At 34.2% G+C, this 25,122-nt stretch overlaps 1 protein-coding gene across 1 annotated transcript in view; it reads left to right on the forward strand.

Moving 5' to 3' along the window:
* LRP1B (LDL receptor related protein 1B) overlaps nucleotides 1-25,122 on the forward strand; it is a 1,956,425-nt gene that overhangs the window by 362,400 nt on the left and 1,568,903 nt on the right. The window contains exon 2 of the mRNA XM_080689945.1: nucleotides 10,023-10,145. Coding sequence (XP_080546071.1) covers nucleotides 10,023-10,145 — 123 coding nt within the window. The remainder of the gene's footprint in view (nucleotides 1-10,022; nucleotides 10,146-25,122) is intronic.

Below are 25,122 nucleotides of genomic sequence, written 5' to 3' on the forward strand. Positions count from 1 at the left end.
TTTCATCCTTTTATGCCTCAATAGTATTCCATTTGTGCATATATCAGTTTCTTTATTCATTCATCCAATGAAGGATATTTAATTTGGTTTTATATCTTGGCCATTGTAAATACCATTGTAATTAATACAGGAGTGCAGATGTCTCATTAAATCTCTATTTTTAGCACAAATATGAAGTAGAAGACAAAATTCCCTGCCTAACAATAGTTCATCACTCAGGGAGTACAATACATGCAACAAAGTAAAATAGAAACTTTTTTGTCTTTTCAAGTAGAATGTTATAAAACTAGGAACAAAGGGGGAAAATATCCATTGAGGAATTTTTTTATCAAAGAAGGTAAAATGCCGCTAGAATGAGAGGCTGAGACAGGTGGGTAGCAGGTTCACCACCAACCTCAGCAACTTAAGCCCTTTGCAACTTAGTGAGACCCTGTTTTAAAATAAAGAAAGAATAGGGCTGGGAGTGTAGCTCAGAAATAGAATGCCTCTGGGTTCAATTCCTAATCTCACACACACACACACACACACACACACACACACACACACACACTGTAGGTTTTACAAGAAATCTGTTCCTTGATAATGAATTTATTGCCTGTTATAAGAAATTATATAAGACGGATGGGGTGGCAAACACTTGTAAGCCCAGCATTCAGGAGGCTGAGACTGAAGGATCACGGTTCAAGGACAGCCTCAGGTACTTAGTGAGGCCCTCTGCAAATACAGCAGGGGTATAACTCGGAGGTCAAATACCCCTGGGTTCCATCCCCAGACCTGCAAAAAAATATAAATAAAAAAAAAGAAAAGCAGAAATTATATAAAACAATATGCATATATTTTTTATCTTTTAGTAATGAAGAAGTGTACATTATTCTTATAAATATTGTTAACTATCCCATGCTAAAACTAGCAGCAAAATTTAGAAATAATAAGTACTCTTGATGTTAAATAGATTCTGAAAACATAAGTCACAGCACATCCCCAATACTTCATTTGTTTAGAAGGATGTACCAGTTCTTTAGCTTAACTAGTCTTAAATATATTTTAACATTTTCATTTGAGTCCCTAGCTATTTACTGTTGGATGCATATTAATTTTTCTTTAACTTCTAAATTAGCTAACAGGGTTCATCATTTATATTTTCTTTAAATTTCCCTACAGTGATCTGTTATGCTTCAAGAGGTAGAAGATTAATTTGTTGGTAAATATTCTCAATAGTATAACAAGTCAACTTTTAAAGGATGTGACAGAAATTATTACATATTAATTGTGGTAAAATGATCAAGGATCTCAAGGACAGTTATCCAATAGAACCCTATTGAAAAGTATTTTCATCGTTTGACTTTGATAGTTCCTGGTTTTTGAAGAATTTAAAATTATAATTAAAATGAGTAATTAGTTTAATACATGAGTAGAAATATATCATACTAAGCTCCCCTCTCTGAATAATTCAAACTCACTAAACTCTAAAGGCTATGGCCATCTTAACCTTTCCATGTTTTTCAATGCAAGAGTCATTATTATAAAAATATAATGTACTAGCTTTGATTTTCTTCCTTAAGGCTGTACATGAAATGTTACTTTCTCATAAGCATCTTGTTTTAATTACAGTGTAAAACACTATGCTTCATAAAATAGAAAAGGCATCTAAAATAAGACGTGTTTGACTATCTCAGAACTGTGGGTTGAAGCATTAAAGAGGATAAATGGAAAACACACATACATGCTTTATTTTATTTTATTTTTATTGCTTCTGATTCAAGGAACTCAATTCAGCTAGAGATACTTTTTAAATAATCATCTCACAATCCTGAAAATTCCTTCATTTCAAAACCATAAGCAATGCTTTTAAAAAGTGACCTTGAAATGAAATATCTGGTTGAAAAATAAACAGATGGGTTATAGTAAGCTCTTGTTACCTCTAATTTCTTAGCGTATAATATAAAACTGTCCCTTAAACTGCAACAGTGAAAATCGGAAGTGTGTGTGTGTGTGTGTGTGTGTGTGTGTGTACTGGGGGTAGAACCCAGGGGCTTTTCTACCTCAGGACTATACTCCCATATAATAGGGACTATACTCCCTATTTTATATTTTATTTGGAAACGGTCTCACTAAGTTGCTGAGAGCCTCACTATGTAGCTGAGGCTGGCTTTGAACCTGTGTGATCCTCCTGTCTCATCCTCCCAACCGCGGGGATTACAAGTGTGGGCCACCATACCTGGCTGCAAATCTATTTTTAAGACTCAAGCTTGCTTAGAAAACTTATAATGCAAGCTCTTTAGGTAAATTGACATAGGTCAAACTTACTCCTATAAAACAAAGTTACTTTTAAATCATAATGGCTTTAATTATATGTCTAAACATGTGTGAACACATATGAAAAATGGATGGCTCACATATTTTCCCAGAGGATTTTTTCCCCAAAGATTCATCTCTGTATGTATGGCTCAATATATATGAACACTTGGACACTAAAAACAACTTAAAATGAAAAAGTTCAGATATTCTCCTTCATGTGGAAGCTAGGGAGAAATTAAGATACAGGATGAACTATAGAAAAAGAAGAAGGCATAGTGGAGTGAGGGCAGAGACAAAACTCCTTAGTGGAGTGACGGAGATGGATGGAGCAGAAGACCCAAGGAGGGAAACGCTTCAATAAACATGATGCACATACAAACTTATCAAGCCAATCACTGTTCTGAGCATAGGAAGGTGGAGAGGGAGAGGGAATGGGGTGGGAACTGGGGAAATGGTTCACAAGTACTGTGTGCTTGTATGTCTCTATCACCCTGAATGACGTCAAGATGTATGATTACAATGCAGCAGTAAACAAATATGCGTGTGTATCTATGTTCATAGCTGCACAATTCACAATTGCCAAACTATGAAACCAGCCAAGATGTCTATCAACAGACCAATGAATTACAAAACTATGGAATTTTACTTAGCCATAAAGAAAAACACAATTACATTATTTACAGGGAAATGGATGGATCTGCAGAACATTATGCTAAGTGAAATTAGTTAGTCACACAAAAAAAATAAGAACCTGAATGCTCTCCCTAATATGCGAAAGCTAGGGAGAAAATTGGTCATAGAAGGAACTCTAGATGAAGAAGGAAATACTATAGGTTAGCAAATAAGGGGACCTTAGGGGATGGTTTGGGGAGGAGGGAAATTCTCTAATATCCATGATGTACATTAACTAACATATCAAAGGCAATCATTCGCCAAACATGAGAAGGAGGGAGGGGGAGTGAATGGGGCATAATTGGGTAAGGTCTAATTGGGTGATGTGTGCATGTATGCATCCATCGCCTTGTATTCCATTAAGAATGACGACTAAAATGCACCAATACAAAGTTAAAAAGCACTTAAAAATAGGCACTCAAGCCGGGCGTGGTGGCGCACGCTTGTAATCCCCGCACTTGGGAGGCGGAGCCAGGAGGATCGCGCAGGTTCGAGGCCAGCCGCGCTGGCGTAAGAGACCCTGTTTCAAAAATATAAAATAGGTCTGGGAGTGTAGCCCGGAGGTAGAAGGGCTTCCAGGAACCCCAGTACCACCAAAAAAAAAAAAAAAATAGGCACTCAATTGTCAAATATGTGTTTTCAGTGCTAATATTCATCGCAACAAGAAAATAAACCTTTCACAATTTTTTATTTTATTCCTTTATCAGTTCCCACAGAAATTACTCAAAACTTCAGCACACCTTCCAATTCTGTCTTTCTCATATTTCAGAAACTAACTCTGCATCTGAATTCATTGGTAAAACACAATCAGATAAAAACACTTCAACTTTTTCTTGACTAGTTAGTAATTTACTTTCAGGTTACTTTTCTATCTTTTTATCCTTGCAGCAAATGTTCTTATGTTCCGACCATTGTCTAGGTTCTTATACCTTTGCCATGAGTTCTTCTTGGGCACATTGTTCTACTTTTACCTTCTCTTTAGGGCTCTGGACTCTCAATGGTACCTTCCTTCAATGTTCAATTCTTCTCCAACCTTTCAGAATTTATTACACTGGAACTATATCATTAGTGACCCTTTACCCGATTCAATTCTTGAAATCTCATATGGCTTTAAAAAATGTCCTTTCCCCTTGCCTTGTCTGCCTGAAATTGTGGTTGACCTGCTCTCCCTCCCTAACCTGCTTTTGCTCTTTGGCTTCATTCTTCTGATAGAAGATTCATCCTCTTCAGCTTCTCTTTCTTTCTTCCCCACACATACTTTCACTGCATGTACATTATTTTCTACAGCTTTATGCATTCTTATAGTTCCAGGTGCCTTCTGTTACCAGTTTTGATCATTCTCCCAAATTTTAAACTTTAATTTCCCTGCCTAGTCTTTATTAGATGTTTCCCAAGCATTTCAAATTCAGTATATTAAAAAAAAAAAAACAAAGATCTAACATTTGGGCACAGAAATCTGAATTCAAGATTCTATATTTAAAGAGACCTTGAGTGTGATATTTGAATTCAGTTTACTCATAAAATATGGTCTTGAAAATCTATTCAACCAACATATTTGTACACACATCAATCTGTACTTAACTTACTTAGATTATTCTGATAACATTCTAGTTGATGTCCATACTTTCACTTTTTTTCACTACTGTCTATTTTTAAAACAGTAGCCAGAGTGATACTTTAAAAAAAAAAGTAAGTAGGGCTATGTCCCTCTGCTCAAAATCTTTCAAAGGTCTTTGTCCTGTTGTTTTTGTTTTTGTAAGTAAAACCCAAAGTCTTCATCTGTTGCCTCTATTCCACACTCCCTCATCTCATCTCTTTCGAATTTATTTTTTTCACCATCCACATTGACCTCTTTAGTATCCCTTAAATTGACTGTGCACATTGCTGTCTCTCGTCCTTAACCTTGAGACGCATGTATTGAGGGCTCCTTTCCAAACTAAAATGATTCTTTATGTTCCTCTTAACTCCTCTATACTTGTATCAAGTACTCATTCATTGTTGACTGTGTCACATACTATACAATGACAGTTAGCAAAGAACCATCTGTTCTAATCTTCTCCTCAGAGCAATTTGCCAGACTTTGGAAGGAATGAAGGAAGAGAAAACTTATCATTTCAAACCATAGATCAAATACAGAGGAGCTATGGCTACAAAGATCACCCATCATTTTTCTGGAATAGACATGGGTTATACCTGTGACCCAAGTGTAATTAAAGCACCTTCTTTCACTCTCATAATTTATCATTATTATTATTCATTATTAATTATTTCACATCAAATTAAATGGTCTCTGTATAATAAGAAAAAATTTAAAATTTTATCCCATGACTTTTTCCATTAACTTCAAAAATTATAGAACTGCCTAAAGCAAAATATAAGGCTCCTCTTATATTGGGACATAGTTATCAATATCATGTATAGCTCTTTGGTGAAGAAATTCCAAACCTTAAAGCCCAAATGCCATTTCAATTTCAGTAGAAAACTATTTTTCTCAAATGCTTTATAATAATTACTGCATTATAAACTTTGTTCACTCTCCATTCTACCTAGAATGTCTTATATTTCTTTTATACAAAGCCTGCCTATCTGTAAAGAAATTATATCTTCAAAATTGTGTGTGTGTGTGTGTGTGTGTGTGTGTGTGCACGTGCGCTCGTGTGTGTGTGTGTGTGTGTGTGTTGCTGGTGATCAAACTCAGATCAAAATTTCTGCCCTTGAGCCATATGTCATCAGCTCCAAGTATTACTTACATTTGTCTCCATCTCCCTTTGCTTATGACTTTCCTCTTTAGCAGTTTTTAATTTGGTGCTGCAAGTCATCTGTTAATCAGTGAATAAAAAGAATGATTCCTATATCTTTAATTTTGTAGCATCAAGCCCAGGACCAAATATAGAATATATTTAAACAACTTAATGTGAAAAAGAAAATTATGATACTTTGGATGATTATAAATTGATGGTGAATTCATGGAAAAATATAATAGGGTAGAATAAAATAATATGAGTTATCATAAACCATTTATACTTTGAAAATGAGAAAAAAGTTAATATACCCACATTTGTAGATTAAAGATTTATGTTGTGTGTATGTATATGTGTTTATAATATGTATTTACTGAAAGTTATTCTCTTGGGATCAAGGGAATAAGAATAGTTGAGAGAAAGGAAGTTATGTTTTATTATATAAAACCTAAGATAGCATTGATTGTAAGATATATCAATATTTCATATATTGCTAGAGAAAAATGACAATAAATAAAATGTGGTCCTTATACTGAGACAGGCACATAAATGATTTTGTGTTAATTAAATAAATGTTATGCTTCTTCTCACCCTTGGAAATGTGATATAAACAAACAGAGCTAAAATACACTTTTTCTCCTCTAAGTTTTGCTTTTGGGACCACATTGTTTTCATCACTGAATCTTAAGTTTCTGTCTCTATAATTATACTTGGTTTAATTAAAAATTTACTTTTAGATATCATTTTACTATTTAAAATGTTAAGGTATCATTAACTAAATTTTAACATATTTTTGTATATTGAAACTCTATTAGTAAATATGGATAAAAACAGAAAATAGAGGTATTTACATAAAAAAATACTAAAACACATCACCCTTTCAACTAATGTTACAAAGAAAACCAGTGGCAAAATATGCTAGGCCTCATAATAATGTTATCTTCAGACAATGCTATGAACAGGAAGTTGGCTAGGAAGTAAATTGTTTGCTTTTGACGGTACCAGATACAATTTTACTTTTTATTCCCTTTATGTAGTATTTAGGATTGAACCCAGGGGCATTCTACAACTGATCTATATCCCCAACCCTTTTTATTTTAAAACAGGATCTCACTACCATCACTGTCCTCCGACCTAGCATCCTCCTGTCTTAGCCTCCCAAGTACTAGGATTATAGGTGTGTGCCACTGTGCCCTGCTGGTACCAAATTCTTAAACATAATTTATAAGAAAATACAGCTTTTCACCTCTATTTTCTGTTTTTTACCCATATTTACTAAGAACTAATGTGAAAATAACAATTTACTCACAACCATTATGCACTATTGAACACTCACAGAGTAATAATGATTTGGGTGCTACTAGACTTATACTAACTTTGGTTAGTTTTCAGTAATTCATGTAATAGACAGTATTCAATCTAGTATATATATTTTAAAAATCAATAATAAAGGTTATTTATATACTGTCATACCAGAAGGCCACAGCAGAATGACTGTCTGCATTCCCCAGAACTTACTTTCTTCCTTTGGCTGTAAATAAATTGTATAAAACTGTTTTATTCAAAATTCCAGGTAGCAGGAAACTAAAAAAGATAAAATTGACATTGGTATTACAGAAAACATACTAAATTGGTTAATATTCTGCTTAAAATTGATATTTAAGAAAATCCTTTCTCTAATTTATATGGTTAACATTAGTTTGTTACTGAAGAAGAATATTAATTGCAGTAATCTCTTTGCAATCGTGTAGACTTCTCTTGAGGTTTGTTGGCCATTTTGTATTAATTAGAAGCAAAAATATAATGGGAGAAAATTTCAGAATGACCAGTATTTTAACTTTTTATAAAAGTTTCAGATTTTTGCCGGGCAGGCGTGGTGGCGTACGATTGTAATCCCCGCGCTTGGGAGGCAGAGACAGGAGGATCGCGCAGGTTCAAAGCCAGCCACTTGCTCTGGCTTAAGAAACCCTGTTTCCAAATAAAAATATAAAAATAGGTCTGGGAGTATAGCCCGGTGGTAGAAGAGCTTCCAGGAACCCCAGTACCACCACCAAAAAAAAAGTGTGAGACCTTTAAAATATCAACAAAGGATACTAAAGATACATTGACCTTTGGTCAAGTTAACTGATTTCATAATTTATATATTTGAAATCTAATGAGTTAGGAATATCTTCATATATATATATATATATATATATATATATATATATGTATATATATATATAATTAAAACAATGGTAAAATAAATGTAATTCAGCAATATGATTCAGTAATTAAGTTGTATTTTCAGGATGAGATACAGTTTATATCATATTTATATTACTTTCTAGAAAGAGTATTTAATCTATTTCAATTCTAGTACCTCCCCTTTCCCCCCAGGACATATAAAAGAATGTGTCTTTACATTAACTAATCTTCTATGTGAATTTTGCCTTATTAAACATTGTGCTTTATTTTATTTAAAAAAAGAAAAAGAAACTCTATTAGGTAGGTAATATTTATATTTTAATCACTTTTAGAAATGACTAAAGGAAAATAAATAGTAAAGCAAATAATACAGGTCTTCTAATTACCTTCTATAAAGATTTTAACAGTAAGCTTTGTTAGTGATAAATATTTTATAATAGGATGTTAAGCTATTTTTTCACTAAAATATAACCACAACCTCATTTGATTTGAGACATAAAGTGACATTTATTTATAGTGTAATTTAATTTGGGGCCTTATAACATTTGTTTAAAATGTTTCTGAATGCCCAACCAACTACTACACATTGATTTCTGTATTTCTCCTTATTACAGATTTTTTTCTGTTTAGAAATATGAAAAAAACATAAACCTCTAGATTTTAAATACAGACTGTCTAAGCCCCCACATGATAGCTGTAGAATAAGCAAATACCAACTTTATTAGCACAATAAAATAACATGAGTAAATTGAATGAACTGAACTCCAAAACACCATGCCTTCTTGATAAGATGTGTTTAAACAAAATGGTAAAGTGCTATGATGATTTATTTATAATGGAAATGAGAATATAAATTTAAAATAGCTATGCATGAATAAATTTTTAATTGCTATACACAAAAATGACAATAATGCAAAAAAGGCATAATGCTTTTATATAACTTTGATTTTTATTTGTTATTTATTGATAGAATTCACTTAATCCCATTTAATTATGAATTTCTCTTATCTTAGATCATTCTTTATGCACACGTTATTATAACAAAATCACAAGTGGAATCAAATTGCAAGGTAGTTCTGACAGATTTTTACATTTAGAGGACATCAACTGTAGTGAATATTTTTATTTTATACATGTTAAAATATAATTATTATTTTTTCTAATGATTTTACATGGAGTGAGCAAATGTGTTGTGAAAAACTAGTATCTAATAAGTATCTTAGGGCTTGAGTAAAAGTTGTAGATCACAAAGGTTTCTAAAACATGAGAAGGAAGTTGGCAGAAATCTTAGATACAACCAACCATAGAAAACCTAAGTCAGGTGGGCTTTTTGGAACTTTATTACCAATTTATTTGTCCAGTAACAGAACCTGCCTCCTTGGATGTCAGCAGAAAATAGAAAAATAAATCCATGATATAGAATATCCAATTAATGTAGATACATTAAACTCCACTATCAAGATGGATGGATAAGAACTAAATATGCAAGCTACTTTCAGTAGTGCAAGCCTATCATTCCAGTACATGGGAGGCCGAGACAGGAGAATCACAGATTTGAAGCCATCTTCACCAATTCAGTCAGACGCTATTTCAAAATAAAAAAGAGAAAGGGCTGGGGTATAGTTTGGAGGTAAAATGGGTCTGGGTTCAAGTCTCAGTGCCAAAAGTAAAAAAAATAACTAAATATTCCAAAGATGAAGTTTAATTACAATATTTAACTCATTATTGATATTTGTTTTCCTTTGGGCAGAAAAGAAACTAAAATTTCTATGCTCAAGTTCTGCTTTGATTCAACATGTTCTAAAAAACTCACTAGCTGGAACATCTCTATGGCATATTTGGTATGATAAAGCCTGTAGTCATAAACACAAACAGAATTCTTAACTATTTCCAGAACAGATTGTGTGAACCTACAATACAGTCAAGTCTTTGTAAAGCATGTGATGGAGCTGAGTCGCTAAAACTATGAAAAATAATTGGTTTCAGAATTGCTGCTGCACACAAAAATGTGGCTCATACCCATGAAACTTTTTACGTACTGCTTTCTCACATGTCATCTTTGTATTGCTCTTGTATTCATGCTCAGATCATTCATATTTTATTTTGAAACATTTTCATTTTCAGATCAGCAGTTGTGTGATCCTGGTGAATTTCTTTGCCACGATCATGTGACTTGTGTCTCCCAGAGCTGGCTGTGTGATGGGGACTCTGACTGCCCTGATGATTCAGACGAGTCTTTAGACACCTGTGAGTAGAAAGGTTCTCCTGCCATTTGGATGGACCTTCCATGTGAAACTAAATGTCAGTTGTTTTTATGGATGACTGCTGTTCTACTTGATGCTTCTACCCCTCCACAACAAACTAAGAAACTCGAAACCTTTTGTTTGTGTTCCTATTAAAACTAGTATGTGAGTGCAGTTTTGTAGCAAGAATTAACTAGGGAAGAAAATGCAAGGTTAATTATTTCAATGGGTTGTGTTAATACTAGAAATCATGACTTGAAGGTAATCCTTTAAAACGGCAATCATAGAGACCTTCTGAAATAATTTATATATCTTGAAACAAGGGGTAAAATTAGAAGAAAAATTAAGAAAACCACACATTGGCCCCCATTTTATTTCTATTATTATTTTCAGGTAGTATATATATTTTTTAAATGAAACTGAAAAAAGTTATTCATTCATACAGTGAGAATCTTTGACTTTATAATATCAGGCCCAGAAGCCCTTAGTATATGTGGATCCCAATTATAATTATACCATTATAATCTGGGTTGCACTGGGTACTTTTCCCACCTTAGAAATATCATAGTACCCAAATTATAAATTAATAATGTAATCACAGATAAACATGCCAAACTTTTTTGTAGTAGTAGAGATTGTACAAAGATTGTGCTGCTACTGAGCTATGCCACAAGCCCTTTTTATTTATTTATTTATTTATTTATTTATTTATTTATTTATTTTGAAACAGGATTTCTTTAAGTTTCACAGACTGGCCTTGAACTGGTGATCCTCTTGTCTCAGCCTCCCAAATACTGAATATATAACTGTATGCCACTGTGCTTGGCTTAAGCCACATTGCTTTAATGCTCACCTGGTCTTTGAAGTAAGAATAGTCTCCTAAATTTTGATTTTGATACTTTCTAGCGCTTGTATTCTCAGTCTGTGTTCAGCACATAACTAGATGGGCTGACATATCCCTATTATCCTCAAAGAAACTGCACAGTTCTGTAAGGTCAAAATGTAGGGGGAAATAAATCCATCCCCATTATTGCTTTATGTCATAACAGTAACAATTATTGGTTCCATTTTTCATTTTTATCTACCTGTATATAAGTTTTAAATACATGATCAATATATATCTTGATGAATATTTTGTCATTAGAAGAGAGATGGTCAATATTTCTTAATCTTATTAATGCTTTATAGACTTTTGAAAGTTTCTCAACATGGAAGTATCTGAATATTTGCATTAGCTGATTCTCTGTGTTTGAGCAGGTCATTTCTTCCAAATGAAGAAGTTGTATTATTTATCATAATTCTAATTTTTACTAATTTCACCAGTTTAATTAAAAAACCTTTACTAAGGTCTTTATAACATTGATTATACTCTGGATATGCTAATTTTATAAAACTTAAAAATCAAGAATAGAAGCCAGGCATGGTGGCACATGCCGGTAATCCCAGCATTTGGGAGGCTGAGACCAGCGGATCACGGTTTGCAGACAGCCTCAACCTCTTAGTGAGGCCCTTCGCAACTTAGTGAGACCCTGTTTCAAAATAAAGAATAAAAATTAGGGGAGGGAGTATATTCAGAGGTAAAGTGCCTCTGGGTTCCATCTCCAGACCCACAAAAAAAAAAGAATAGAAAAAATAAAATAGATAAATTTTACACCAATAAAAATGAATATTTTTGTCAATATGAAGAAATGACATGTTCATATATATGATAACATGGATAAACCTTAAAAAGTTATTCTAAAGGGGAATGACCCAGTCAAAAATGACAATAATTCTATTCATGTGAACCATCCCATATAGGCAAATTTACATGGCAAAAGCTCTAAAATAACAAAATTCTAACAGGAAATAAATGGATATTGTTGAGGAAAAAAAGCTTCCCTTGTAAAACACTGATGACTGGAATGTTTTGGAAGAAAAGCATGCATATGGAAAAACAGGAAATCCTAGAAATTGAATGAAATTTATGTATTCAGAGAACTGAAGGTTTAATGAGCCCATATTTTCCTACTCTCTCTGTTTCTTTAGGCTTATTTTCTACTATCCATGAAGCAGGTGCTATATTACACTATGAGAAAATACACCAAGAAAAACTATGCAGGGCAGATTTGCCACTAAGCTGATTGCATGTGGTCTGAATTATCTAAAATTGGACAATTTTATCAATTTTTCATCTTATTATTGAGTTTAAGATTTTATTTTAGCCCCAACACAAAAGTCTTTATTCTGCATATTATTTGAAATAGTTTTTCAGGTACCTACATAATGGTTAACACCATCTTTAGGTCTTATGAGGTAATGAGAATAGAAAATCAGGGAAAACCCCATCTTTCTATTCACTGTTTTCAAATCCACTGTTGTCAGTCAATGTAGTGTGCAACCAGAATAAAAGTAAATGATAGAAATGTTCATTTGTGTAATGAAAACTTGGTCCCATCTGTGGCAAGGAAGTCTTGTTGAAAAGCACTTTTATTCTGAGGTATTCAAAACGTAATTCCTTGCAGGATTATTCTTTTGAATGCTTAATGACACTTCCTTTCCAACAATCAACTCCAGCAGATGCATGATATTTTCTGGGAATATGATGTTATCATACTTACAACTAAATCCTTCCTTTTGAATTCAGGAAGGTACTAGCCATGCTATGACCATCTGGAAAATCATTTAGAGAGTTCTTCAATCTCAGATCAGATCTTGGACATGACTCATTGTCCAACTGAGGTGAATAAAAATTATCCTGTAGAAGGGTAGAATTTGCAATTTCGGTAGTTGCTATAATTTATGCACTGATTTTACACTGTTCTATACTTCTGCAGGGGTCAACAAACATTTTCTATAAAACACTAGATAAGTCATTATGAAGGCATTCCTACACCCATAGATCTGTGTTGATATTTTTATTTTTTGTTTGTTTGCTCTATAAAATACCTTTAAAATGGAAGATATAAGCAACTCACAGCTTGCAATCTTGACAAAATCAGGCCACAGTTTGGATTTCGCCAGCAGGCTGTAATTTGCCAAAACTCTTTCTCGTAACTGAACAATAACAGATATGCAGTTGTGGAGGCAGGTCTGTGCCCAGGGGCTTTCACTGAATGGAGTGGCAGAATCCCACACAGTAAATGTTGCCGAGAGCTCGGCATTCACCCACTACTCATAGTGCCTGACTCAGACAATATAATATAATCTAAACTATCAGAGATTTTTCACATTGTTTTTGCACAGTCCTTATTGTTTAGCACTGTTTTGATCACATCTTCCCAAAATAGTAGCTTAACTAAATAGGAGTTTAGTTTTCTTTCATAAAACATTGCAAGAGTGGAGAAGTCAGAATTGATATAGCAGACAAGAATGACAGCAGGTTTCTTCTATCTTTCTGCTCCTCCATCCTTCATGTGGGTGTCCATCTTTTATCCATAGGATGATTTTTCTACCTTCCCCAGTAGATAATTCCATTTTAGACAGAAAGGAAGAAAAGCAAAAAGGAAAAGGCAAATAAATGCCAGTGGACTCTGACAGGAAAACAATAGCTTTTATAAATTCAGCCCAGTACACTTCTGCCTAGATTCCCTTGACAAAAAATGATCATATGGTAGATGGGACAATGAGGATTCTCAGTTACGTCCATTGCATTCCAAAATGAAATGTGGGGTCCTACTAGTAAAGAAGATATACTAGGAAGAAGATATACTGGGCAGTCAAAGCTCCCTGGCAGCACATGACACCAGAATAGTATCCCTGAAAAGGAAGTGGTATGCACAGTAAATGATGAGCTTTCTGAACTCCAACTGCTTGGTTTCAAAGCTGAATTCCTCCATGAATATCTTTTTCTTTATTGACACATTATTTGTACACATTAATAGGGTTCACTATGACATTTCCACATACTCTATGGATATCTTTGCTCATGGGAAACCAATCGTTCTGTACCTCTTTTATCCTATTTGTGCAAAGAACACGATAGTGCCAACATCACAGTAAATTGCATAGGATACTGCCGGTTGTACAGTAAGATCATAGCCTACATTCTCCATGTTCTCCACTCCACAATCTATCTTCTTTCTAGATACCCAGAGTATACGAAGCACTGGACCTTGTGAGGCTTTTGATAGAGCACTCAATTGTTTTTTCTTGGTAGATTCTCTCCTTTGCTTACTCAAACTCCAGCTAAAACTCTGTTTCATCTCTAAGGATAAGTCTGGGAAAAGACATAATCTACCTCATACACTCATTTGTGTTGAATTTCAAGTAGTTTTTAAAAACTAGATATATCATACTCATACATTAGGACAAATCTGGTAGAGAGATTATTGTGAGGCAGGTAAATTTTTTCTAGTAACTTTTCCAAAAACATTATGTTGACTTCTTGTCTAAGATTACAAATAATGAATTAAAATACATCACTGAAAAATAGTTTCATTAATGATGACGCCCTCAAGTGCAGATGTTATCTCAAATTTTAAGTGAAGAAATTGATCTTGTGATCCTTCTGTACCCCTCAAACCTGACTGTTACTCATGAAAGTATAGTTTGCATTTCTTAGAACTCATCCACCTTTTTTGAAATATTGAGGTAAAGAAAAGTTCAGTTCCTAAGAAGACCCCTTAGGCCACCTAATTTAAAAATATTGTGTCATTTAAAAGCATAAGGCCATCCCAACAGGACTGTTTCACACTGGCTTTGGGAATGATCAGTTCTAATTGAACAATGAGGTAAAAATAACAAGTCTCCTGGGTAATAGGAATAGAAGCATTTATAAAAAATGAAATTGGCTATAAGTCGCTAGGTTAGATGTGACTCTGCATGAATTGACCATTGCTTCTATTATGTTTCTGTTGTTGTGGGATTGTATGTTTTATTTGGATAGAAAGTTGTTAATGAACTTCTTGTATTCATATATTGACATTTCCCCTAGGATATAAGATAGAAATCCTTTCATAATTTTTTCCTAAAATTTCTTTCTTTGACACAGGTCAGAGAAATAAAATAGAATTCAGGTGGGAGGTTATTAGCAAACAGATTCTGCCCTTTAAAAATATAAAGTAGAATAAGGCACTGAAAATAGATGGTAGGAACACTAAAACAGATGGAAGTATGGTCCTTATTTCTAAGTAATAGTGATTTAGAGGTCACTTTGCAATGAGCTAATATATGAGATCCACAGAGCTAAGCTTTTTGTTAGGTAGAGAAGCTAAAATGATCTTACAGATTAAAGAGAAAGCATATGAGACCCAGGAGGACAGTTTATGTCTCTTCCAATTCTTCCTGTTTTGTTCATTTTATTCAAAGCCTTCTCTCCTTGGCAGTAGAGAGGCCAAAAGCAGTGACCCCTCTTTAATAATAATTTTTTAAAACTCCTATTAAAGAGTTGATATGAAGGGGTAATAGGAAGGTGGGAAAAGTATAATTGTAAATTAAAAGGGCCCATCACATGTTGGTTCATTTCTCTAACACAGTAGGGATGAAAAAGGGGTGACATTTCTTCTCAGTCTGCCCCACAAAATGCTAAGAGATCTCTGAGAGTCTGGGAGAAAGGTTAATTGGAGGCATAGGTGATCGAACTCGATGCCCAGCGACTTGCGCAAGCAGAGTTAGCTCAGCAATGACAAAAAACCACCCCTTTGCACTCAAGAAGTCTCTGCTCTTTGGTCTTCTGATCCAAGATCACAGGTCACATAATAAAAAATGACCCATGTCCCTTAGTCAGGACTGGAAACTATAGGGAATAAAAACTTCTAAATGATGTAAAATAAAGGGGCTGAAATGAAATAGCTGAATGCTAGAGACAGCTCCCGTGAAAGCTCCTTGGCTTAAGGGATAATGTACTGTAAACAAAGGCTCTTGCAGGGCTCTATAGGGACAGAGCTGAAGCCTGAGCAAGGAGTCTTCCCAGAAACTGTTCAATCCATCATTTATCCACAAGTAATCCAGCATTTGAGGTTAAGGATGAAGGCTTCTTACCTTTCATGGGTGAGCACATTTCTTCCCGGAGAGCATTTTGTTCTTTATAGTCAGTGTATAAAATTTACATTTGACTTTCACTCAGAAGTGCTTCTAAAATGACAAATTTTACTAAATGAAGCTCTAAACGATGTTGTGTTTCAAAAACTTATTCTGAATTGTAATATCATTCTTTCTTGTCCTATCTCCATGTCTCCCATAATCCCACTCTGAAAGCAAGATATAAAGACCTATACCTGTGAAATGTTCAGTAGGATCAAACATATCATTCTTCTGATGACTATATTGTCCCTGTTCAAGTTCAAGCAATATAATTGACTCTTGGTTGATTTTAAACACATGTTGTAACATTAGTTTTCCTGATTTTGAGAAGGGAATAGAGATTGCTGAGAAAGGAGAAAAGATCATGTGAAGATGGATAAAGTGGTTACTTAGGAAGATAGCAGTTCAGTGGATGTGGATTATAGCATTCCATTCAGCTCAGTCTTTTCGCCTTTTTGTTTATATTTCTATGGGTGCATTGTAAATATACGTCATAATGTGGTTCAGAGTGATAAAAGCCTACATGCTCTCTCTTTCTTGCCTTCTTGCTATAGTCAGTTCTTTTCTTTCTTTCCTTTCTTCTTTCTCTCTTTTCTCCCTTTCTCTTTCTTTCTTTCTTTCTTTCTTTCTTTCTTTCTTTCTTTCTTTCTTTCTTTCTTTCTTTCTTTTTTCCTTCTTTTCTTTCTTTCCTCTGAAGAAAGATTAAAGTATCTGACTAGAGATTATTCATTGCTCAGCACTGAAATGTCAGATACAAGGACGGTGAGGCAGTGGGGGAATCCCTCAAATGGTACACATCTTCCTGAGTTCTCAGCAGCAAAAACAAAAGAAAGAGACCAATGCCTTTCAGCACCGCTGACAAGTTTTAAATTGTATTTGGAGATAGTACACTTAAAAAGGTAATTAAGTTAGAATAAGTTTTTTAGAGTGAGTCCTACTCCAGTTTAAGTATTGCTCTTGTAAAAGAAAGTCTATTCAGACATACTCAGGGTGACTAGGAGGGCTTGTGCCATATAAAGAGAGGGCAAGAAGTCATTTGGAAGCAAAGATCAAACCCAGCTAACATCTTGAACTAGGAATTGAGAGAAAATAAACTTCTCTGTTTAAGTCATTCTCAAAGTCATAACAAAATGCCATACAGAAAAATGCCATAGCATTTTTATTAATTCCATTAAGATTCCATTTTATGCCATATAAGAAAAATGCAGAAATTAAAAATCACCTACTTTCCTTAAGTATATATACTAAATCTTATAATATATTAAGTATATATACTAAATCTTCCTTAAGTATATATACTAAATCTTATATTAGTATATTAGCATATACTAATATGCTAATGTTATATTATACTAATATAGAAGTTATAGGCTTGGTAAGAAGATGTGAAATTGAATCTAGAAAGTTTCTAATGGAATAAAGGGTTCATCCTTACATCATTAATTCTAAACCTTAAGAATAACTAATTTATCTATGCAATGCTATTCTTATGTAAATTAAAATATAGCTCAATTGAAAATAAATAGGGAATGCACTATCGATTCATGCATTTTTTTTTGTTTGATTGTTTGTTTTGGTACTGAGGATTGACCCCAGGGGACGTCTACCTCTGAACTATATCCTCAGCCCTGTTTTATTCTTATTCTAAAACAGTCATGCTGAGTTGATGAGAATCTCACTGCTTGCTGAATGTCTTGAAACTTGTGGTCATCCTGTCAGCCTCTCAAGTACTTTCTCCTCTCTCTCTTCTCCTCTCTCTCCTCTCTCTCCTCTCTCTCCCTCTCCTCTCTCTCCTCTCTCTCCTCCCTCTCCTCCCTCTCCTCTCTCTCCTCTCTCTCCTCTCTCTCCTCTCTCTCCTCTCTCTCCTCTCTCTCCTCTCTCTCCTCTGTCTCCCTCTCCTCTCTCTCCTCTCTCTCCTCCCTCTCCTCCCTCTCCTCCCTCTCCTCTCTCTCCTCTCTCTCCTCTCTCTCCTCTCTCTCCTCTCTCTCTTCTCTCCTCTCTCCTCTCTCCTCTCTCCTCTCTCCTCTCTCCTCTCTCCTCTCTCTCTCTCTCTCCCAAATACTGGGATTATAAGTGTCTACCACCACGCCCAATTTTATGTTTTGTTGTTTAGTTCTGTGTTTTTAAAAATTGATGGATAATAGTTTGTTTCAAAGTTTTAAAAAACAGGTTTGACCCTTCTTTTGGTAATCTAGGAAACAAATTTAAAAGTAAATTTTATTGATTGTGACTGTTTTTATTTATTTGGGGGCAGTACTGGGAATTACACCCACAGTGTTCTACCCAAAGCACAGTGTTCTACTCCAGCTCTTTTATTTATTTTTTTAGTTTTGAGACAGGGTCTCACTAAGTTGCTAAACTGGCCTTGAACTTGGAATCTTTCATTTCTTAACCTCTAAACTATTGGAATTGTGGATATTCACCACCATGCCTGACTAGTTGGTGACATTCTTTGCAAAGATAACTAATTACAATACAAAACCTACCCTCAAACACTTGACCTAGGTACCATTATTTCTAAGTTTAACAGTATAAATGCAACCAATGTATATTAATTGTAACATGCATATTTGTAATATTCTATATTGTTGTTAGATTCCATATTAGATTATTATAATACATATATACACATACAAATATATTATATTTATATATTGTATATAATATATAATATATATATAAAATATATTTTTATATATTATATTTATATATGTATATATAAAATATATACATATATAAATACATATATAAATATATTAAATCCAGAAAAATAATTAATATTCTCTTAGCTGTATTCGCACACACAAATAAGACATATACATACCCTAATTTATATATAGATTGTTGATCATATAGATTTCAAGGGTTTTTCAGATTAGTTTTCTATTGCTGTGCAACAAAGTACCACAAATAAATACAGTGTGTTCAAGCAGCATCTGTTTACTACCATGCAGTTCTGTAGAGCCCAAGTCCAGGCAGGACCCAAAGGGTTTTCTGCATAATGTCTTAAAAGGCTGAGATTAAATTGTCCATCAGGATGAGCTTTCACCTAGAGGTCTGAGGAAGATTCTGTTTCCAAGTACATTTTACATCCTTTGATAAAGTCAGTTTCCTGTGGTTGTAAGGGCCAAGGCCAAATTTGGTTGTCTGTGATCTGCCGTCACTCTCCACAATCAACGCCACCACATCCATTGTCATGTGACCTTCCTTCATGTTCAATGCATGGAGCATAAGGAATCCTAAGTTCCTCTTCTGTTATCAGAGGGAGGAAACTGCCTTCAAAGGCCTCGTCTGATTACATTTCGAGCACTTGAATTTTGCCACCTAATTTAATACAATATGAAGAGTGATACCTCATCATAGTCACATAATTTGCCCTCATTCAAGAAAATTAGATTATATAAGAATGAAGGGCATGGGGAGTCATTCTTAGAATGACTTATTTTAGCTCCACGGTGTCCTGCTAAGGATGAAACACAGAGTAGCTATCAGTCCTGTTTCAAGTAACAAACAATCTAAGTCCCTCCTGACATTGCCAGGATCATTACAGGCAAGGGCCTTTTCTACTCTTTGTATGGGTATCCATCGTTCTATATATACTGATCAGCTTAAGCATTTTTTACTTGTCTGAGATTGAAAAATGAATCCATAGGCAGTTTAATATATGATGCAGAACACCTGACAACAGTTCCATCCATTTCCAATAACTCTCTGAAGGGCTGTGTGTTTGTGTATGTGTAACAATTTTATATATACATTATTATTTTCAAAGTCAAAGTTTAATTGGCAGTCTAATAGACTAGGTGCCATCTTTACACAATTAATGAATTGCAGAATTATAGCCAATATAAAAAATTTACACAAGTGTTTTTGAACTGCTTTCTTCATATAAATTAAAATACTCCTCAAGTCAGGGACAGTCTACCATTTAAAATTATTTCACCCAATCTTATTTTAACTACTGTCAACAAGTTTCTTTGTGTTCATTTAATTGGTTCAGTGGAGCAATTGAATGTGGCATTTTAAAAGGGAATTTAGACCCGAAGCATATCTGATCACTCAATGTACAGACATAAACCTCCTCCTGATGTTGGTCATTATTTAAGGCAACACATTTTTTGGGGGGAAGGGGGGTTGGTGGTACTGGGGTTCCTGGAAACCCATCTACATCCAGGCTACACTCCCAGACCTAATTTTTTAAATTTTTTTATTTGGAAACAGGGTCTCTTAAGCCAGCGATCCTCCTCCTAAGCACGTGGATTGCAAGCGTGCGCCACCATGCCTGTCAAGGCACCACTCTTTGGTGATGAAGAAATTACTTAAACCTGACTTGCAATTGTAAATTCAGGAGAAAATGACTTCTATTGGAGGAAGTTTAGTATAGCTATCTCTGATATGTTCGAAAGGTGTGTGAATTTCAGCTAAATTAAGTATTGGTGAGTCTATTTCCACTGAAACCTTTTCATATGCCATCCAAAGTTTAAAAGAAAAGAAATACAATTATGTATATATATTCAAATATTCAAAATGAAATTGAGGAGTAAAAATAAAGAAAAAATTCCATAGCAATCCTAGTTATAATCAGAACACAATGGCATACAAATTGAGGCAAACTCGGTTAAATATATATACTCTTGAAATGCTAAACCAAAAGACAGCTTACAATTTAAACAACATGGGAAGGATAACTTTCTGACTAGTGTGGGAATGTGTGTAGAAATAGTTGGCCTTAGAAGTAAATGAATTCTTTCAGGTATACATGTTGAACTGTTGCAGTCTGATTGGGATTTCAGAATTGTGTTTGCATGAACAATCAGCTATATTTTATGACAACCCTGAAGTATTCATTCCATTGATAAATAACTATATACATGTAAAGTAAATTTTGGTTTTAAACTTTCTGGTGACCAATTAACAATGGGAGATTGGTTATTTGTCAAAAATAAAACTGATTTAATAAATCAAACACAAGTTAATTCTAGGTTCATGGAATTACAACAACTGGATTGGTTGTCTGTGATACACTTAAATGGCAGATTGACTTCTGTTTAAGATTTAAACCATGGGAAAATTGTAACTGGGCCACCATGAGCCACACCATTGTGATGGGTTGTCAGATTGCCAAGTTCAGGTTTAATTTTGCTTCCAGGTAGTTCTGTTTCTCCTGCCTCCTTTTATTCTCTAGTCATATGTTGATATACTATGCACTTGTGGATGCTACAGACTAAAGTAAGTTTAATGATAAAAATTCTGGATGAAAAATAAATAATTAAAAAAATTCAGTGAGAAACTAAAGCCTATGGACACATAGTTAATAAATATAAGAACAGTGACTGTAAGTTAAATTCCATTGATTTGCACATTTTTTATTTTCTAATTTCTAGTTTCCATGTGTGTGCCACCCTGATAAGAGTTATAAATCCATTCTACTGATTGCTTGTCAACATCAATCAAAAGAGTCACAAGGGCAACAACAAACAACGCACAAAGTAGGCTCTGAAATAATAATTTTTAACTCACTTTAAAATAAACAATTTCTCAAGTTCAGAGTGGTGGCACAAATTGTAATCCCAGCATTTGGGAGGCTAAGACAGGAGGATCGCATTTGAGGACAACCCCAGCTACTTAGTGAGGCCCTTTGCAATTCAGAGAGGCCTTGTTTCAAAATAAAGAATAAAAAACAGGACTGGGAGTATACCTTGGAGGTAAAATGCCCCTGGGTTCCAACCCCAGTACCACAAAAATAAATAAATAAATAAATAAATAAATAAATAAATAAATTTCTCAATTTAAAATAAAAATTATAGCATATTCTTAAATTATCTTTGGCAAATACTTCTTTCTTCAAGGACTGGGATACATGTATATGCCTATATATAGACATATACAAGCACACACAGAAACAATTTTTCTCTTAAAAATGATACAAAAAATATTTTTCTTTTAAAAATGATATACTTATTTGATGTACTCACATTTTTTTTCTATGATAGCATGAAGAATGAGAAATTATAATTAATAGTATATATATATATATATATATATATATATATATGTATAGAATTCTCACCTTGCTTGACTTCCAGAAAGACATTTTAATGCAAGAAATTAACTTATTTTTTAAAAAAAATTAGATCACACTACAATTCTCAGATATTCTTTCAGACTGTTTTTAACTTACAAATAACACTCTAGAAATAAATGTAGATCAATTAATTCTTTTTTATAACTCTTGATTTACATTTAAGCCCAAGCCTCATTGTCTCATTGTCAGAAAGTTGTACATCACAATACCTTTACAACAACACTTTATTGGATAATAAGCTAATCTGTGAAAAAATACTGATGGAGCTTAAGGATAGTGTTTCCAGGCTCTGATAAAGATAACGTTGCCTAACTGAGTTGTGTACACCAGCTCTGAGTTGAATATTCTGTACATATTGAAATCAAGGAGAATGAATTTTTGACGTACCATTGCTGAAGTACTATTCTAAAAACTATTCTTTGACTGTTAGCTAAAAGATTTCTGTTTTCTCATACTGAGCCAATTTATACCATAAGATATAAATTATATATTTTATTCAAATATATCTGGAGTTGCAGAAAGAGGATATAAGAGATGGTACATATTTCTTGTGAATAATGACTATTGCTTAGACTTATTACTCCTAATCCTCAGTATATGAGGTAAATTGGGTAAATTTTCATTGAGTAACAAACTAATTGATCTATAATTTTGAAGAAGAAGCTTGTTGCATTTTTATGGGAAAGTATATTTGGTGAAATTCACACACCAAAGGCTGCTTCAGGTAGACCTTAGCCATGACCAGAGCCTTCTAGTCAGAATTGATTTTAGACAGTCTATCAACAGAAGATCTTCAACTGATGTTTAAGTACTTTGAGATTTGTGATTTGGTGATTTATAAGAAGAGTTTAGATTTTACAAAATGTAGATGTCTTGACATGCAAATATGCCTCTCTCTGTGTGTCCATTGAAGCAGTATTTTCCTGTATTCATGACCACAGAGACGCAGAGATGCAATGGGGAAACATTTTCATTAGTGACTCTTGTGGCTCAGCAAGAGCTGTCATGGACACCCTGTGTCAGTCAAGGGCAAACCCCATTAATGATACCATCAGTGATGCCATGCCAACTCTCTTTTTAAAATTTTTTACTGGTGCATTATAGTCATACATCTTAATGTGTTACAAGAGTGTAGAAGTATACATGCAGACATCACTCAATTAGCCCTTACTCAGTACCCACCCCATTTTCTCTCCCTTCCTCCTTCTCATGTTTGGCTTAGTGATTGACTTTAATATGTTTGTGAATGTACATCATGTACATTAGGGAATTTGCCCCCCCATCTCCCTTACTTAGGCTTCTTTATCTGCTCATTGATGCTTTCTCCTTACTCAACTATCTTGCTCTCCAGACTAAACTATTCAAAGGATAGGAATAAAGAAAGGCAGTAATGAAATTAACTAAAAATTAGATCTAAAGGGCTCCATAAAGATTTTTTTTCTTTTGGTGTTGGAGGTTAAACTCAGGGGTATTCTATCTCTGAGCTATACCCCAACCCTGCTTTTAGGTTGATGAGAGTCTCACTACTTGCTGAGGATGTCCTTAAGCCTGTGATCCTCCTGTCACAGCCTCCTAAATACTGAGATTACAAGCATATACCACCATGCCTGGCTGCAGTAGATATTTTAACATGGATTGTTCACTACTTCATAACACATATCTTCTGCCTAGTCATTCTTTTAATTTCTTATCTCATTTTGTTCAACTCTTTCATTCCTGGCTTTCCTACATTTGTATTCATAACCATTTCCATCTTAACTAGTCTGATCGTCCTAGTGCCAAGCATGACCTCTATCTTATTATTATCCTTCTTTGGTGTATTATTGAACTATTTCAAGTTTCACCTTTTTTGTTAATATCTGGCCTTGTTGCTTTCTTTCTCCTCCTCCTCCTCCTCCTCCTCCTCCTCCTCCTCCTCCTCCTCTCTGTCCTCCTCCTCCTCTCTGTCCTCCTCCTCCTCCTCTCTGTCCTCCTCCTCCTCCTCCTCCTCTTCCTCATCCTTCTCCTCTTCTTCTTCTTTCTTTCTCTCACTTTCTCTCTCTCACCAACTCTACCACTCCACTGCTCCCTCTCTTATATATTTATTTACTACAATGCTGAGGATTAAATAAAATACTTTTTGCACAGTAGATAGTACTTTATTACTGATATACATTCCCAGCAAACCCCTCTTGTCTTATTTTAAATCTCTTAATTCTAATACTATTTATCAGATTAAGTACATACTTATGGAAAGTGAATGAACACTTTTTTTTCAATGCCTTTATTAATTTTTACTTATATTCTTTGTCTTAAATCTCTTTTCGGCACTGGGAATGAAACTCAGGGACCTTCTACCTCTGAACCACACCCTCAGCCTTATTTTGTATTCTTTATTTTGAAACAGGGTCTGAGTGAGTTGCAAAAGGCCTGCCTCTCTAAGTAACTGAGGCTGTCTCTGAACTACAATCCTCCAGTCTCAGCCTCCCAAATGCTGGGGTTACAAGTGTGCACCACCATGCTTAGTTTGTCTTAACATTTTGCTCCCTGAACTAGTCCCATCACTATAACAACAACAACAACAACAACAACAACAACAACAACAACAACAACAAATCTACTCAACAACTGTTTCAATTTCAAAAATATTTTAAGCTAATAAGAATCAAAGGGGACACATATGTAAGGATTAAAAAAAAACCTGTTTGCCTTGGTAGAGATAATAGGGAATACAGAAAAAAAATAATCTGAACTCCAAAGAGATTCTTAAATTCAAATTTAATTGTACATTCATATAATTTAATTTACATTGATGTAATGTTCAAAAATATAAAACAAATTTAATGTCCCTTAAATGATTCTAAAATAAAAAAGAAGTATAATTAAAAAGTATAAAAGAGCAATATATTTAAAA

Source organism: Muscardinus avellanarius (genome assembly GCF_963383645.1).
Source record: "Muscardinus avellanarius genome assembly, chromosome: 2".
In the NCBI taxonomy this organism is placed as follows: domain Eukaryota; kingdom Metazoa; phylum Chordata; class Mammalia; order Rodentia; family Gliridae; genus Muscardinus; species Muscardinus avellanarius.